The 18,212-nt window shown below is 37.9% G+C and overlaps 1 protein-coding gene across 1 annotated transcript in view; it reads right to left on the bottom strand.

Annotated features, from left to right (window-relative positions):
• Window positions 1-905: 905 nt before the first annotated feature.
• LOC308217692 (uncharacterized protein C8orf34 homolog) overlaps window positions 906-18,212 on the bottom strand; it is a gene marked incomplete at both ends in the record, with an annotated part of 201,883 nt that continues 184,576 nt past the window's right edge. Inside the window, one exon of the mRNA XM_080610920.1 lies at window positions 906-943. Coding sequence (XP_080467046.1) covers window positions 906-943 — 38 coding nt within the window. The remainder of the gene's footprint in view (window positions 944-18,212) is intronic.

The raw sequence follows: 18,212 nt of genomic DNA, 5'->3' as shown, positions 1-18,212 counted from the left end.
AGTCTAAGCTGACAAGTTTTGGCTTTTAACCTGTATTTGAGAGACAATGTTTATTTGTGGCTGGTGACTAGAGTAAGAAGAATAAGAGAAGTAGATGATGAGGATAACATCAATGGTAGCCCTAATTATACTGCAATTGCTTTGATCTTTAATGACTTGTTTTAGCTACTTTTGATGGGAACCCTTAGGCTTTTGCATGTGGAATACCAGAAATAAATTAAAAAGAGTAAATTTTAAATGTTAATTTTATACATGAAGTATCATGCCATGGATAACATCTGCTTTTTAGCTTCAAAAGGCACAAGACTGAATCCACACGCAGAATTTAAACCAGTTCCTGTTGTACTTCATATTAGAGTACATGAACAGTATGTGACCACTCTGGGGACATTATGCATGTTGAACCTACAAATCTTGGGTGTCTGCCATCTTTAGTGATACCTGAGTGCCCCAATTTAAGGTAGGGAATTAAACATGTAGCAAATGAGAATCACATGGGTAACATTTGGAAAATAATTACAATAAGTACATTGATGGAAATTATCCAAGAAAAGCTCTGGCAAAATGAGCTCTGAAGTATATTTCATCTGTGTTTACATTTTTAACACTAAAATACAAAGTTTATATGGTTTGCCTTTAGTCCACCTGGAAAACGAGAGATATTTCTCTTCTATGTTCCAAAAAAACCCCCAAAATAAGTTTGGAAATAAATGTTAAACTGCTAGCTTAAGGGCATATTTTTATTTTGTTTGGAGCAATAATGTTTAATAGCATTAATAAGAGGCATACATACTAGGAGAATAAGTCCACCTGGGCTTGTGTGCCAGAGGTAGGTGAGCTGAGCTGTGCGTATGTCTTTGTCTATGTGGTCCAAGCACGCTTTGTATCTGATATGCACAAGAACCTCAGTCACAGCCTTTGCCTTCACTTTGCCAGTTAGTCCCTGCATAAATAATCAAGGATTTCTGTTACTTGACTATATAGAACTTCAGAAATGTGTAATATCCATTTATAACCTTTGCAGAAATAAACTTAACAGCGGAAAACATGGAAAAAAGTACTTGCCAAAGCCTTACTATGTTAATATATCTCAAACATGAAACTCAGAGAGTATGAGCTGAAGGTTTATTATTTGTATTTATTTCTCTATTAGAGAGGGATATACAATTTTCAAACAAGGATAAGGGCCTTATTGTAGTAAGCTCTGTATATAGCCCCAGACATTCCCCTGGAGAGACCTCTAGTCCTTCCTTGCGTCCCAGCCATTCACTGGTACCTTCTAGTGACTCAGACTATGCAAGCACCACCGAATCAGCTTCCTTTCTGCTGTTCAAACAAATATCAATAACATTAGGGGTACAATGGACAACTTCAGCTGGTGAAATCAGGTAAGGCAGCTCCTTAGCCAGAATAAACCTAGATGGACCATAAACATGTCTTGAAGTCCTGCTTAGCTGATGAGTTTAAAAGAACAGTCAATTTTTTGACTGATGCCTCAGTAAAGAGCACTGCAGTAGACAAGTAGGGATTTATACAGAATAGATGGTTGCCTGACTAAAGTTCTCCTGTGAATGCATGAACTCATGTAAAAGGCAGCAGATTATGGCTACTGAGGCTGGCAAGGCTAGCTTAGCCAAGACAGAGGTCAGACACAGGATAACTCAGCAGAGCGTAAGTAGTGCAGGTAGGCAGTTGTGTCCACCACATGTGTCACTAGACTTATCAACACAAAGTAGAAGGAGAAGAGATTGACAAACTAGGAAAAGGATCCTAGAGGTGGCATTTTGAGATTAACCACCTAAAACAGATTGAACAGACTTTCTTCTGTGACCTAAGCAGGTCACATTATACCCAAGTAGGTGCAATTTACACCTACAACTAAGATACATTCAGATATGGTTTTTAATTGCATGTACTACTAAAGCCACTGTGATTTACAACATCAGAAAGAGCTGCACTAAGGTTGGTAAACACAGGCCAAAAGGCTGCAGCACAGATTACATCATTCAAATAAATTAAGGGGAAAATAAACAGAAGCAACTTCATGTTGTGAACTAGTAATGGCGTTAGCTCTTACAGCAAGTGCACTCTTGTGCTGTTAAAACACACTAAACATTCAAGTAAAATAACTGAAGCTCAGTAAATGATAGTCCACCCTTGAACATTTCACTACAAGTCAAAATTAGTAAAACAACTACAGCAGAGTCTTCACAAAAGGGACAGTTTTCTTCCACGAGAGTAATCATCTTCTAACAGACACTTGACTTCTGAATGCAATTAAAAACCTTCTCAAAAGTGTCCCCCCTCTTTAATTCTGTAGATCTTGCCATGGCAGATCACACTCAACACACCGAAGTGCAAAACATTCAGAAAAGGGTCTGGAGAGTTCACTCGTAAATCCTAGAAACAAATACAATCTCAATGGCTTAAAGCTGTCAGCACATGCAAACTTCCTTCAGTGTCAGTGGAGGGAAAACTGTACTGCTTGTAAATTAAACATATAATTTGCAAATGGATAGCAGCTGATTAGACTCTTAGCCTTAAAGTTTAGCTTGGCTTTATCTCTGCATGTATTCAAAGTACCAAAGTGTCAATTAAAGTATCTGCTTCTAACCTTCATAGTTCAATGTTCTGGAGAGAAACAACGGTTTATGTGCTTCCCTACTTCCAAGTCTCCCAGTACAAACCTGAAGCTTCACCCTTTCATGTTACACAGTCTCAGACATGAAGTGGCAGAACTGTCACCTCTGCATAGGGAAGGGGAAAGAGGGTCTCATGGCTCCTCCAGAAAATAAGACTTCCACTATGATTAAATTAAATTTTATCTTTCCTGGTTTTGAACAGAAAAAAATCAGTGGTGAAGACTTGTTCATAGCAGAGGTTCCTGTAAAGGTGGGTCAACACCACTGGTAGAAACCAGCTTGCAGAGCCCTGTCTTTAATCTTGCTCTCTAGATCCTCTGTGAAAAGTTTTGGCAAAGCTTAATAATAATAACCCTGAGGATCCTTGGCTACCCACATAGTCTACAACCACATTTCCAGCTGGCCTGTGAGTGTACCCTAAAAACATCTGGAATTTCTGGGACTTCATTGTACCAACAGCTTCACTGAACAGTAAATCCAGCCACACCAGAGCTGTGCTGTACCTTTCTCAAAGACCATTCCTATAGAGACATCCAGAAGACCATTTAAAAAACCTACATTCTACTTTGTGTTCCAGTGTGCCTTACATTTGTTCCATCATGTTGTGTGCTTACCTTGTGAAGGAGGCAGCAAGTTCCTTCAATGCTGTCATGTGTGTTCTTTCTCAAAAATAGTTAATGTTTTCCCTTTTGTTGCAACTAATCTGGAATGTTTGGCCAACACTAGAAACTCACCTTGGAGGATGTGGTGTAGTGTAAGGTTGCTTCTTTGCTTTTTTTTAAATGCAAGATTATATCAGTGTTGATGATAAATATCGGCATACATGAAATTAACTCTCTCTACTTTCGTCATCCTCTGGGACAATAAAAGGACAGCAAGGTCATGTCCCTCAAATAATTCACAGCTTTTTGGCACATTTTGAAGTGATCTATTACTCAGTAAATTGATTTTCTACCACTATCGATTTTGTGGAATCTTTCTCATATTTCATGAAAGGAGCTTCATTTCATCCTTATGCTATGAGCATGTCATAAGAATCTCTGTGACAGCAAAACCAGATAGATTCACACTACAAGAGATAAAACCCATGTTTAAAAGCCCTTTGAAACAGATTTCTGTCATAAACAAACTGCTCCCACTGGGCTAAATTTTACATGTACATATATAATGTTACAGCAAGAAAAAGAAAAACCCCACAAGCTCTCTTACTGACTGATGGGCACACTTTTCTACTTACTCCATGTATAGGTTATAGGAAAGTCAACAGGAATGAAAATATGTTTTCAAGTTGCCAATGGCTAATATGATTCCGTGCTTAAAAGTGAATCACAATCTTCCTTATAAATTAAAAGCATCACAGATAATTTATCCACACACTTGTGAAGCTTTTTCTTTCTGTCAGTTTAGATATAGTAGTAAAAATCAACTTGAAATAATAGACTGGTTTATGGAACGCAGCTACTGTCTGTTCTACATTTTTATTTTTAAGTAAACTTGTGCCAAAAGGAAAGCTCACATAGAGCCAGAAAGTCTGTATGAAATCATTTACTACACCCCAAAAAGGCACTGAAGAGAAATTAAGTTCTGAACTTTCACGAAAGCTCTACTAGGGCTCCCTACAAGAAACAGTTTATTGTTCATGGGCCAACACAAAAAGTGTGATTAATTTAAATTTCTGAAATATGCTTTGATCATAGTTATTACGTATTTGAATGAATCATTAAAAAACCCCACCCTCCTTTGAGATGAGATTGCAAGTAGACTGCTGTACAGTAAGGTGTAAGTGGGGTGGAATGGTTAGGGAGAGAGGCAGTAGGTAACTTGCAAAACAGGATGGCGTGACTTTGCATGCACTAACATTGATTGCAATAAATCTCTCATACTTCAAATCGGACATTCCAGTGTTCTATCACTGATCAGATTCAGATCTCAAAAGGCTGCAGCCAGAAAGCCTGGTTTCAATCCACCATGGGAATAGCGGCATGGGTAAAGGGAGAGAAAAACAAGCTAAACTGAAGATGATGAGATCAGCTTTTAAAATGCACCATAGTGTATTTTAATTGTGGTTTAAAATAATTGTATAAATTGGGAGGTGAACTGTCAAGTTCAGAGAGACAAGATGGGGTTATTCCAATCCTGGTTAATGAAAGTGAAACTGTAGCTCAGTAACTTAATGAAAAAATAGGGGGTTGGAACCTTATTATATTAAAAAAAAAAAAAAAAAAAAAAAAAAAAAAAGAGGTGATTGATTCAAATTATATTCTGAGAAAACTCAGAAAATACCAAACAAATCTGGCCTTCAGACTGCTCCTTTCAGAGTCCAAAAAAAGCAATGAAGCTGCAGCAAATTTTGACTACTTCAGCACTAGCATTTTGGCATTTTACAGATGCAGAGCACAGGTGGGTATGTCTTTGTCAGTAGGGCATTCAGAGTGAGTGCTGAATTACAGTGCTGTCTTGGGACTGGTGGCAGGGCTGAGATTGTCCAAGATACATAACCAATTTTATTAAGACATAAACTATTTAAACATAATTAGATTAATCATTACATGTCTGAGTTTAACAGTCAGGTGCTTCAAGGAGATCATGAGGGGTAGATTAGAAAAACTAATGTAAAGTTAGGTGGCCCAAATAATACACCTTTGATGATTTCAATGTTAATGGAGTTGGGGCTAGTATTCAGATCCTAAACTAGACAGGAACTGAAAGAGCTGACAAAGATTTAACCAATATCTCTCTCATACCCACGTGTAGCCTCCATTAACCAATTCAAAGGGCAAGAACTTGGAAAAAGAAAAAAGATCTCAAAAAGTCTCTACAAGTCCAAGAAAACATTTCTCTGAGACCAGTGTTATCATGACCAGCAGACTCCAACAAGCCAGCAGTAACTACCACCCTCTTAAAACTAAAATTGTAAAACCATTAAAAAGCAATGAGATGTTGTTTAACTCATTTTGTTTGGAGATGTTTAAGTACTTGTGAATGTAACGAATGACAGTTTTATATAGTGACAGATTAAGGCCAAGTCCCATTTAGTAGCTGCAAATGCTTTATAGTAACAGCATCCTAAAATACTGTTGTCAGAGCATCGGCTTTACTGTTACTTACTCTCCTCCCCTGAGTACATGCTTCCCCGTTTGGGCATTGTTGTGTGGCACAAGCAAACTTCACAACTGCTTTCTGGTCTCCTCCTTGTCCTGCGTCCAGAATCTCTAAGAAGGATGCTCTCCCACTGAGCATGTTGTAGAGTAATGGCAGTAACAGGGCAAAGGACAGCAAGAGCCTTATTTTTTTAGAAAATAGAGGTTTTTTCCATAATAAAAGGTACCAAGAAGTGAGTAGGGAGGAGGAAAAAGAAGTGAAATGAGGAGGAAAAATGGAATTTCTGAGGTTTGCACTTTGGAACCAAAAGGATCTTTGCCTTGGTGGCCAGAGCGGGTATTTTGCAAGACTCTGACATTTGCTCAACCCAAGTCTTACTTAGTTTTAGTTTGTGAGTGAGCCTTTATCACTCACAAAGTCTTTCTGTTGCTAACCACAAACTAAGTCAGAAGAGATTTGCAAGACCGTACAGGGAGAACACACAGCAAAGAAGGCAGGGTATAGAATGGGCGGGTGTGGGGTGTGGAACCCCACCAAGAAGCAGCACATTTTTCACTATTTACAAAACTACATTAAAAAAACTGTTTACAAAGACATAGATTAAAGTCACTGCAATAAATTCAATGTTGGAAGGTGGTTGTACTGCTGCGGTGGTTACAGCTTTGAGTTTTAAGCAGAAAAGAGCCTGGTTCCAGCATTACTTAGGAAAAATACAGAGTCCAGCACACATTAATTCTTGCAAATAATACAGCAGTACATCATAACTGGCACATGTTTCTGAGGATGTTGAGTGGAAAGAAGTATAAAATACAACAGCTGAATGGCATTTCTACCTAAACATAGCTTAAGTTTTTATTAAAATCACTTTTAAATTGTGTATGACTTCAATATCAAATGAAACAGATTTTTTAGAAGTTTGTACTCATAGTGTCACTACCAGCTAAGCCAGTCTTTTCACAAAGGTACAATGGCAACAGCCCTTCCCAGCGCATGACTGAATCAAAGGACAATGCTCTAAAAGTAGTAAATGAGATTTGAGGTGTCTAATTGTTATAAACCAGCAATTTTATTAGCTCAGTTAAAACCAATATGTAATGTAATTACATCAAAGAAATTAGCTCCATTATCATGCCCTTTCTGACTGATATTATTTGTGATATGCTTCCCATACATAGACTGCTATATACAATAAGTGATTTTTAAAAGTCCTTTAAATTGTTGCATAGTGTGGACCCCTCCTGAAACTGAACAGATGTCTTAGAGGTACATAAAAAATAAGAGAATCAACTCTCATACAAATGGACATTACTTCTATCCCAGAAATCATCAAATTGTCCTGAAGAACAAATATTTTTGGGTTTGGAACAGAACAGCCTGCACCTCGTAATGGAGCAAATGACATAAACCCGCTTTCCTCTCAACTATGTAGGCTGAATATTGGTACTATCACAAATCCAAGGAGCAGAGCATAAATATTTCCAGAAAATGCACTTAGTCCAGATGTGTTTCCTAACGCTGCTTATTTCTTCCTGTTTATGGAAGCACTGTCTATTTTTTACGTAGGAGGATGAATTAAAATAACTTCATTGCTTTCCCTTTTTTGGAGTGTCAAGTCTTAGCAAGGAATCCTAAACAGAAAAAAGACACAGTGTCTTTTGTCAGGGAGTTCTTTGTCAGGGAGTGAGTGAGAAGAAGGCAAAGTTTTTCTGCAGCTACTGTGACTACAATACCAGGCTTGCTGCAACCATATGTTCATATGTAGCTGACCTGGCTATATAAAGGTATAGGTCATTTTTCAACAATCCATTGTAATACTTTTTACTCCTTTTGTGATAACAATCACATTTTATGGCAAAATAAAGGCCTCACCCTGAAACTGATTTAACGGTAATATCAAGGCATAGAACCCAGACAAAGCTCCATCCAGGTAACCGGACCACTGACCTACCGAGGTGCAATATGCAGAAGGATGTTTTCAGCATAGTTCAACCTTCACAGCAGAATTGCCTCACCAAACTAAACTCTGCATGTCTATAAGGCCAGTAGCCTCTGGTGATATTATAATATGAAAAAAGACATTTAACTGTGCTTTATCTGAAGCTCTACCATATGTTTTGTGGCTGACTTAATAGACAACTATATAACTTACTGATTATATTATACACTCTATATCATATGTAGCAAATATAAGCAGGACCACTGGGCACATAATGGGTCATTCAGCCCATGGCAGGGGGGCTGGAACTAGAGAATCTTTAAATTAGTGGTACAGAATAAAACAGAAAGATGACTATTTACACATCTATTTTTTCTACTGGGGCTATTTACTGATTTTTCAGTTCTTTAAAACAAATTTCAAGGTCTTTATTAGCTCCTTCACAAAGTTACTCAAAGTAGAGAAGGCCAAGAATTTCTGATCACATACTTCATAACTGGAAACTATTGATTACAGAATCTTTCTGTAGGAACATGCACAGCCTTTCCAAAAATATCAGATGCAAAAGTGAGTGTTCACGAACCTATTCAAATGTGTGTCCTCACAGCTAGCGCACTGACTACTCTGACATAGCTCTTTTGCCTGGTAAGGCAGTTCCACATTTCATAAAATTTCAATATCCACAAGCCTAGAGCAAAACTAACAAACATTAAAAAGAAAAAAAAGGGAAAGAAAAAAAACCCCAAAGGTTCAAGGTTCTGTATCTTGCTGCCTAAAGAACTCAAGATATTGGAAAATCATATTCAAAACTTTGCTCCGAATCCAGAACTGTCTTTCTGTAGGAAATATCTTAAACACCAGAGCACTCTACAAAGTGAAAGTAAGCATTTCACTTTTGAAATAACTTGATTTGAACTCATTGAGGACTAGGACACTTTCTGAATTTGCAGCCTTTCAAAAGGCAGGATAGTTGTTTTTCTGCTGAGGAACTTGTTGGATTTAGCATCTATCTAACTGCTAAAATATATCCACTGTTTTTCTGTCTGAAAAGATTCAGGACATTTACTGTTGTCAACTTGGAGCTGTTAAAATTTCAGATTTATGTGCAGAGTTGATAAAGTGGGGTCTGTGTGATTAATTTAATATGTTTTAGATGAGAAAATGAGATTCTCTTAGTGATGAGATAATATACATTTAGTGACATTCCATTAAAGGAATTTTGCATTCTATTCGTGACATTGCTTCAGTGCCCATGTATGATGTTTTGTGTTTCTAATGTTCTAGTTTTAATAAAGTGCTTGTGTTCTAAACAGGAAAAGTATCTGAACTATTAAACTTTGTCACTTAATAACAGTGTAAGTACGAATGAAGGTGCTTGAAGAAGTTATTTAACCAAAGTCCACTTCAGATTTGAGAGAAACCTTATTTAATTAGCTGTCAAGTTTGGGTAGATATAGTTCTGTCATGAAAAGTCTACCAAGATCTCTGTGGGATCTCATTGATAATGGGTAGGAAAAGAAATAGTGCCACAATCCAGCCAGGTTCCATCAGCAATTCAATAACATGGTATTAAAAAATGTTGCATACAGTGATTCATAATATAGCTATTGTCCATAGTGTCTAGATGAACAATAACAGAAAGATCACAAACTCTAATAACATTTGTATCTACTCTATTATACACTATTCAGATATTGATAATTAATAAAAGGTTAAATCACCAAATAGTTTACAATAGCAATGTGAAGTATGGTATAGTCTGTCTAGTCTCTTGCTGAAAATCAAACAGGAATGCACAAACACCTTGCTGTGAAGCTGGCTGCCATTGTCACTATATTTTATGTTTAGACTATGAAAAGAAAGTATATTTGAAACTAGATCTCATTTAGACGATAAATATTTTCAGATTTTGACATTTGAATGGACTGATATGTCACTTCCACAATCCTGATTTAATATAATCAGAAGTAGACTGCAAAACTGATTGCAAGGCTCATCTTTCCAGTAGGTTACAAAAATACAGTTTTGTTTAGTTTAGTTTGGCGTTATCCTGTTTTATGCTCCAAGGACCTTAGTAATCATATGGAGGGAGCCCTTAAAATGAGACAGGCTAAAACCAGGAACAATTCTGCATTCCTTAAATCTCATGGCATTCATCTAGTGGTTATCCTCTTGGAATACGATAGCATCAGCTAAGCTAAGCCAACAGCACATATGGTATCAGCTGATTTGACCTGTCAAAAATTTCAAAATGTATATGAAATAAGATTTAAATCTAATTGTTAGCCCTAATGGAATTTAATTCAGCATTTTAATATTCATTTATAACTGTATTAAGGTATTACGATAAACCTTTTGGAAGTACTACTACTTTGAAGCATGGAAATGATTTTAAATGTTGATTTAAATTCAAGTGTTTTAAACGTTTATAAAAATTTGCATTCAACCATTCATTTGTATATGCTTTTTAGCAATGCACAAAACCAAAAGAGATTTTTTCAGTTGATACAGAAATAAGCCAATAGATGAAATTACTACGAATTGCAACAATACATCCAGCTGGGCTTCAATTTTAATTATTATTGAGCCATACCACATTCCATGTTTCATTTTATTCTGCTTCTATTACCAGCCAACCAAAATCAAAGATTTTTTAATATAAATAAATATAAATATAAATATAAATATAAATATGGAGATGATAGTTTGAAGGATATGTATCAGATCTAATAAAACCAGATTTCAATGGACCTCACTTTTTAGTGGTATACACTAGCTAAAATCAGAGCAGATTAACTGGATGCTGTACTCACGAGGAACAAGAAGACCGTGTCATTAAATACAGCTACATTCTCAGTTATTGAGAGAAAGCATAAGTGAAATTTGACCAAGAGAAAATACTACTGCTATTATACAAGAAAATACTATTGCTATCTTGTAACTAAGATAACCTTTATTTGGTGTTGAGTTCTTCTCATTTACTGTGTTGAAAATCAATCAGCACACACACACGAAAACGAAGGAATACATCCATCAGAGGTAAATAAGGTTAATACTGGATCCTTGATAAAATGCAAACTTATCAGGTCATGACCTATTTTCTCTGGATGTTCTTGATTAATATCAAACTTCATACAATATAACTCATTAAAGTGTCACATTGTGCCTGTTTATGTTCATGTACAAGTGCTACTGGTAACCAAAATCAAACCAGCCTGAGGAGGTTTTCAAGATGAGTAACGATTATTCTCTTCATGTCACAATTCGTTATCCCTTCAGTTTGCTTATTTGCTATAGAAGAAGCATTACTATCAAACCCAGTGTCTGAGCAGTTTAATGTGGAGCTTTGCTATGTATCCTTCAGTACCTGAATGCATTGTCATGTCCATTTCTGGGATTGCATCATGAATCAGATCACTGTGAAAATACACAGCATTTTTTTGTTTGCTGCTTTTTACTCCATCTTGGAAAAAAAATTTCTTTGGTTCCAATCCAGCCCAGATTGCAACCACCACAAACAGCTTTGACAACTAAACTGGGAAGGCAGCACACACCAGCAATGGCAAACCTATCACAAGAGGATGAGGGGAAGCAATACTTGAACAGTATTGCTGCAAGAACTTTTAAATCCCAAAACAAAGTGACTGTCAGGAAAAGTCAAATTTCATTCTAGTAATGGCAGTAGAGTTGTACAGAAAGCTTGCAGCTGAAAGTGTATCCAGCCCACATTTTATTTATATGACAGGGGTCCTTGTTCCATGTGCAGGGAAGCTACACTAAGTGCAGTCAGGCCCAGAAACTGACTAACCAGACTGTAATCTTTTCCCCAATTTCCAGCTCTGCTCTTCCCAAGCACACAATCAACAGTGCCACTTAGACTTAAAGTCCTTGAACGTTAAACTGAGCTCCCATGGACACCAGTGGAAGTCCTGGAAACCAGAAGCATGCAGCACGTTCATCTGGCAGAGTTGTGAAGCAGCACATCTGAAAGGCAGGAATGTCAATATGAGTGGAGAACGAGCAAAAGTGTTAATCTGAGAATTTTATGTACAGCAAGACACCTCTTAGACAAGCAATGTATCTGATTATTTTTAAGACTCACTCTGGGAAATGTTTACAACTCCTGAAGGACTGCTTCAAAACATTTACCAAAGGGGGACGGTGCATTTAGTGACTTTGTGCTTTTATATATTGGAAAAGTATGTTCTGAGTGTATCCGTTGACAGTAGAGCACAGCCTGTTTATCATGCCAACTTTTGAATGCTCCTCAACTTCAATCTGACTATAGGTATGAGCAAGGAAAGTATGTCCTTGGACAAGCACATTAATTGGCATTTGGGAAATTAATGAGAAATACTAGATAAAAAACCATGGGGTTTTTGTATCCTTTCCACCAGAGGCAGTCAGTATATTTGAAATTAATTTTGGCAACAGTTATTTCTTATTCTATCACCACAACTGATAAAGTATGGATAAGCCCATTTAATTTAACACAAGCCATCCTTCTATCAAGTTGCTCAGGAAAGGTCTTATTTGCAACCTGCTCTGGTAATAGCAAACTGATGGCTGAAGGGGATCAGGGACTCTGTCACATCAGGGAAGCACAAACAGAAACAGCTGCTTTTCCTGCTTGTTAATTGCAAAGAAGATAGTGTCATGAGAAAATTTATTAAAAATAGATGACATTAGTTTGAAAAAACACAACAAAGCAACACAAAAATATCTCTGGAGATTTTTCCACAGCTTTTTATAGCGAATCTTTCAATGCACTGAGTGATTTTTCAGTTAAGTGAGCTAAGTTATTCAGCTAATTGGCAACTAGGTAAAGTAATTTATCTCTTCTTTTCTGGATAAAGAGTCAAACTACTTTTGGAAGAGTGTAAATGTACAGTGAAACATGAGTTATATCAGACTTCAGATGTTCAATTTGAACTTCCTTTAAATAAAGAAGATCCAGACTTCTTAACCTGCTAAAAAGAGACACCATCATGCTGTTGGTATCATTTTAAATGCCACAACACAATTATTAAATATGGGATTACACACAACAAACAAATTGGCAATAACTGTATTAGTAGTTTCCTCTACCTTTTGTTAGTTGGTATTGTGATCAACTTTGTTGGCATCTGAAAGCAGCTGCTCTCTTTTCATATAGTCCCAGACTAATAATGAAATCTGAATGTAAAAGATGTGCAATCCTACTGCTGGAAAATCAATATCAAAGCTCTTAAAGTTTTAGTGGTATTGGTCTACAGCCTATAGTTTGAAGTTTCTCATCACTTCAGTCTAAGAACAGTATTTCTCCAATCAGCCAAGTTCCTTTTTAACTCTACTTTCATCAAAGGCCGTAAAAAGTGGCCCTGATCGTAAAGGATAGGTAATTGCAGAGAACTAGGAATAAAACCCAAGTCCCTTCATTTTTTCATTTTCATCACAGTATTGCCTGTTTCTGCAGCCAATAAACACTAGTATTCAACACAGAAGAAGTCAGTGTACGTTACATTTATGTAGGCATATTTGGCATACTTGGGTAGAACTTCAGATTACTTTTCCGAAAATAAATCATTGCTTGTCTGAGATAGTACGTGTCAGACAAGAACAACGAATTGCTATCAGAATTCTGCTAAGAAAACATTATATTCAGTATTATCACCATTATCAGGAGCAGCATTTTTTACCTTCATGACAAACTAGATTGCAAAACCTACACAAATTAAGGGCTTTCCAGTGACAAAACTGTTGTAGCTATACTAACTTCTACCAAATGTGGCTCTGATCTTTTTATGTAAAGAGAGAAATGCACCTTAGATCCAACCCCCCAGAATGTGGGCAGAACTCCTTAAAAATCTGTATTGCACATATTAATATGAAACAGAACATGAATAACACACATTTACAAGTCATATATGTAGGAGTCTAAGGATACTGACAAGTCCGTGACAGGACTAAGGTATACTTTCAATGAAAAAGCTCCAGCCTTATAAATTTACAAAATTTTTACAACTACAGATAGCATTAGAGCAAGCCACTGTGATTTGACATTGCTGAAATGAATACACAAGACATGGGGTGTGTCTAAATAAAGCACTTCAGTGTTAAAGAAACAAAAAAGAAGAAAAAGAAGAATAAGAACCACCACCGAACACATTAATTCATGGAAGTTGGGCACATAAATACTCCAGAGACACAAGGAGCAGGAGTCCAGGGACATGCTCCTTGCATGCCGTACTGTTAAGCAGTTACAAGCATATTCCCTCTGTGAAAATCAGTAGGGACATTCAGCAAGTTTTGATAAGACACATCAAAAAGAATACTTACCCAAACCCAAATACCAGTCCCTCGTCAATAGGTAGCTTGGTGAGCAGGACCTGTAAACAACTGGATGTCTGACAGGGCTGGAGTGAGTCTCATCAAGACCTAAGTGGTGTCCAGACAATCCTTATTATCATTCTTGAGGCAGAAGGAGTTGGACAAAATAATTTTCTTCTCTCAGGTTGGTTTATTTTACTTCTCCTTGACTACCAAAATTATCACTTTTGTCCTTCCCAGAACTTATTTTTTCTCCAAATCTATCAACACAGCAATTCTTTCTTACCACATGTACAGTAAATGTGTTTTGAGCTCTCTGTCTCTCTTATCACTTAACTCCATTTTCCATTATAGAAGCTATTACGGGATCAGAAACCATCTGAAAGAACTAGTAAAGTCAATAGTTCATAACTGATTGCAAAAGGAGCTGGGACCAGATGAGAGGCTGCAGTGTTAGAGAATGTATGATGACTGTTTTGTCCACATGTGGTTTTACTTTTTATTTATGTGCACTGTCTGTTTATTGTGGATCAGCATTTTCCCTGCCACCCCTCAGCCCCCTCCTTCTCACCCCACCTCCATATGCCTATAGTGCAATCATGAAATCTCTATCGTTGTTCCAAGATGGGACTGAGGCTTAGAGAAACCTCTAGCGAGTTCAGGTGCAAATAGCAGTAGATCCAGGAACCAATCTGGCTAAAGGCAACTGATGAAAGCCAGTGGTTCATTTTCAGGTCATCACAGAGCCAGTGATACATTAGCCCCGGTAAAAGGGAAGAAGAGGTAGTTTTACAGCAGTAGCTGGTATAGACCGAGTACCACTAGAGCAGGCCCTGATGACCTGAGGATGAACATACTGGCCATTAGGAAGTCAAACTGCAGAAACAGATGCTATCCAGACCCAGTGAAAGTACCATGTCTAACTCACAAAGCTTCAGGTATTCAAGAAATCATCCTGAGTGTCCTGGGTTCAGCAGTAGCAGTCGTTTTTTCTCCTTCTTAGTAGCTGGTGCAGCGCTGTGGTTTTGACTTTCGGCTTGGGAATAATACTGATAAAGCCAATGTTTTCAGTTGCTGGTCAGAATGTTTACCCTGACCAAGGACTTTGTCAGTCTCATGCTCTGCCAGGGAGGAGGGGAAACCGGGAGGAAGCAGAGACAGGACACCTGACCCAAACTAGCCAAAGAGGTATTCCATACCACAGCACGTCATGCCCAGGATGTAGAACTGAGAGTTCCCGGAAGGGCTGGATCACTGCGGGGTGGGGGTGAGGTACCAGTTGGTGAGAGGTTGTATTCTCTTCCCTTGTTATTTCCTTTATCATTATTATTATTGGTGGTAGCAGTAGTGATTTGTGTTATACCTTAGTTATTAAACTGTTCTTATCTCAACCTGTGGGAGCTGCATTCTTTCGATTCTCCTCCCCGTCCCTCCAGGAGCGGGGGGAAGAAAGGGGCGAGGGGGGGGGAAGTGGACTGCGTGGTTCTGATTTACGGCCTGGGCTTAAACCATGACACTGAGTCAGTCAACTGAAGGGCAGAGTTCTACACACACTTTCAGCAAAAGAAGTTGCCCAATGAGGACAAATATGTTGAGCACCATGCCTGTGTCTAGTGGCACTGTCACTAGATGGAATAAAGAACTTCCATTTTCAACTAGCCACAGAGAACAAGTGCATAAATAATGTGGCTATAGTGAGATACCAAACTGAGCTCCTTTCACTTGCACCACAACACCCTCCTACAGTCCCATACCAGCAAAGTCACTGACCTCAATGAATTCCACTAATGGGATAATGGGTATTTCCACAAATAATTAAAAAAAAGTTTCCTCTCCAAATTCTAAGTTAAGTGTTCCTATCTTCAGTTCCAATATGTGGCTCAGCAATTCAAACTGTAAGATAAATTCCTAGGAGGAAATTTTCATTGTAAAAGATCTGGGATGTTCTCAACTGAAGATGCAAACTATAGCATCAAGGATTTCCTAAAATAACGTTGCCATTCCCTCCCTCCATGTCTTGCATAAATTAAAACTATTAATATAAATGAAAATAAGACTATGGGTTATGCTACATAAACTTGTTCCCTGACACCCGTTTGTCATCGTGTATTTCAAAGAGTTTTAAAACAAGCTGGCACACTTGATAATTCAATAGTGTCAAAATAATGCAATAAGGACCAAAAATTCACAGCCCACTTACAAAGGATTCAGAGAGATCTAATTATCACCACTTTGTGCTATCAATCAACATGCCACAATGCAGCATCCTCTGTCTTAGACAAGTTGCCTGGGAATAAGGTTCACTGCTATGTGTGTTACTGACATAGGTCCTGAACAATGTAGGTGGTAAAAATTGATATAGGGTCAATATTAAACAAAAGTTGCTCTGCTATAAATCAAAGAATGGTGCCAGCTGTCATCGTTGGAAATACACAATCACTTTCCAAAAGGGCCAAAGGCCACTGCTTGTTTTGGTTTTGCAGTGGGCTACAGCTCAAAAACTACTTAACCTTCACACAAAAAACCCCTCCAAAAACATTAAATTGTACAGTGGTAGACTATACATTGCACCTACCTGCTTATTCTGCCCCTTTCCACAGTCCTGTATGTTAGCTCTAACTAAATCTCATTCCTTTGAAATATGCCAGTATGCTAGTCACCAAAATTTATTCTATACAGAAGAAAACTTCATAATGGCATGTAAAGAAAGGGAATATTTTATTAACTGAATGATTTCAACTTCAAGGCAATACAAGCAATAAGAAAAGTCTTAATTTCCAAATATTTTACCATAGGAACTTTAAATCTTATCAAAAAGGAATTTTTAGAATGCAAAAATTGAAAGTAATTAATTTATAATTCTGTGTAACATATTGGAGAGTATTACTCCTCTCTGTGACATAAATACTGCTTTCCACTGCCATCTGTAAAATGATTTCCTCATTCTGTACAGTTACAGGGTCTCTTACCATGTGAATAACTGTTCCTTCCTTCTTGAAAGAGAAAATTGATATCTCTTCGCACAGAATGCACAAAGCAAGAGCAGATTTGAAAGCTCTGAAGGTCAAAATTGGATTATAATGTTGTGTGTAACTCAAGTTGTGGCACTGAGGGAAGCACTTCCTGCAGTGTTTCAACACATCAGCATCAAATAGATGGTTTCAGAAAGAATTTTTAAATGCCCTCTCACTGTCCTGTCCTGAGCTAGAAAGTTCTGGCAGCAGCATAAGCAACACTAAATTGTATCATTTTCAAGATAAGAACAACACCCTTCACTTGTGGATTTAAGACTGTTCACAGCCCTGAGACAGGACCATTCATCCTGGAACAGTAGCAGGGCACCCTTCCGGGAGACCAGTGTCAGATGACCACAGAAGACTCAAATTGCTGTCAACAGGGTAAGGGAACTATGAGAAAGCAGAGGATTTGGGGTGCGTCAAAGCATGTCAGTGAGGATCTGTGTTTCCCAAACTGATCTACCGATCTGCTTACTCGGGGGGCTTCTGTTCATAGAGGTGAGGTAGCCTCGCCATAGTGGCATAACAGAAACATATGATCAAGCGCTTAAGAAAGTCTGGATGTTCATTGAGAGCAACATAGAGACCTTCCATCATGGTACACAGAGCTGCCCACTGAGTTCCACTTGTTCAAAAAGAGCAATATACAAATATCTGTATACACACATAGCCCATACAGCAGTGTAGAAACACCTGTGTGCAAACCCTCTTCACTTCCCAATGCATCTAACCTTTTCTCTATCTGTGAAGACACATTCCCAGACTCCACCAAGGAGAGGTACAATGCCAACAGAGCAGCTCAGCCTACAATGCAGAAGGAACAGCTTCACGTGGTAAGGCACATACCTAAGACATACCAGGAAGAGGACAAAGAAAGGTACAGCATAAATGCCATTATAGCAGCTTTAAAGGAGAGGAACTTGAAGAGCTTGGAGCACTGTAGGCAAGGAAGACACCTTATGGAGCTTGGGACAGATTTCACTATCCTTCAGCCTTGTCCACTTGGCAAATGCCCATGACTGCCTTTACCTAAAGGCACTCCGGACCTGTGAAAAACCATTAAACACTTACAGGTTGTCATAATGTTAGCTGGTACTCAGCTACATATTCTGTGTGGCTAAGTGCCATGCCATTCACCCAACTAATTACAAAAACAAACAGGAAAAATCCAGAAAATTCCTCTTATCTGGTAGCATGTGATTTCTT

Source organism: Psittacula echo, assembly GCF_963264785.1.
Source record: "Psittacula echo genome assembly, chromosome: 2".
Lineage (NCBI taxonomy): Eukaryota > Metazoa > Chordata > Aves > Psittaciformes > Psittacidae > Psittacula > Psittacula echo.
This window is presented reverse-complemented; position numbering and strand designations above follow the sequence as displayed.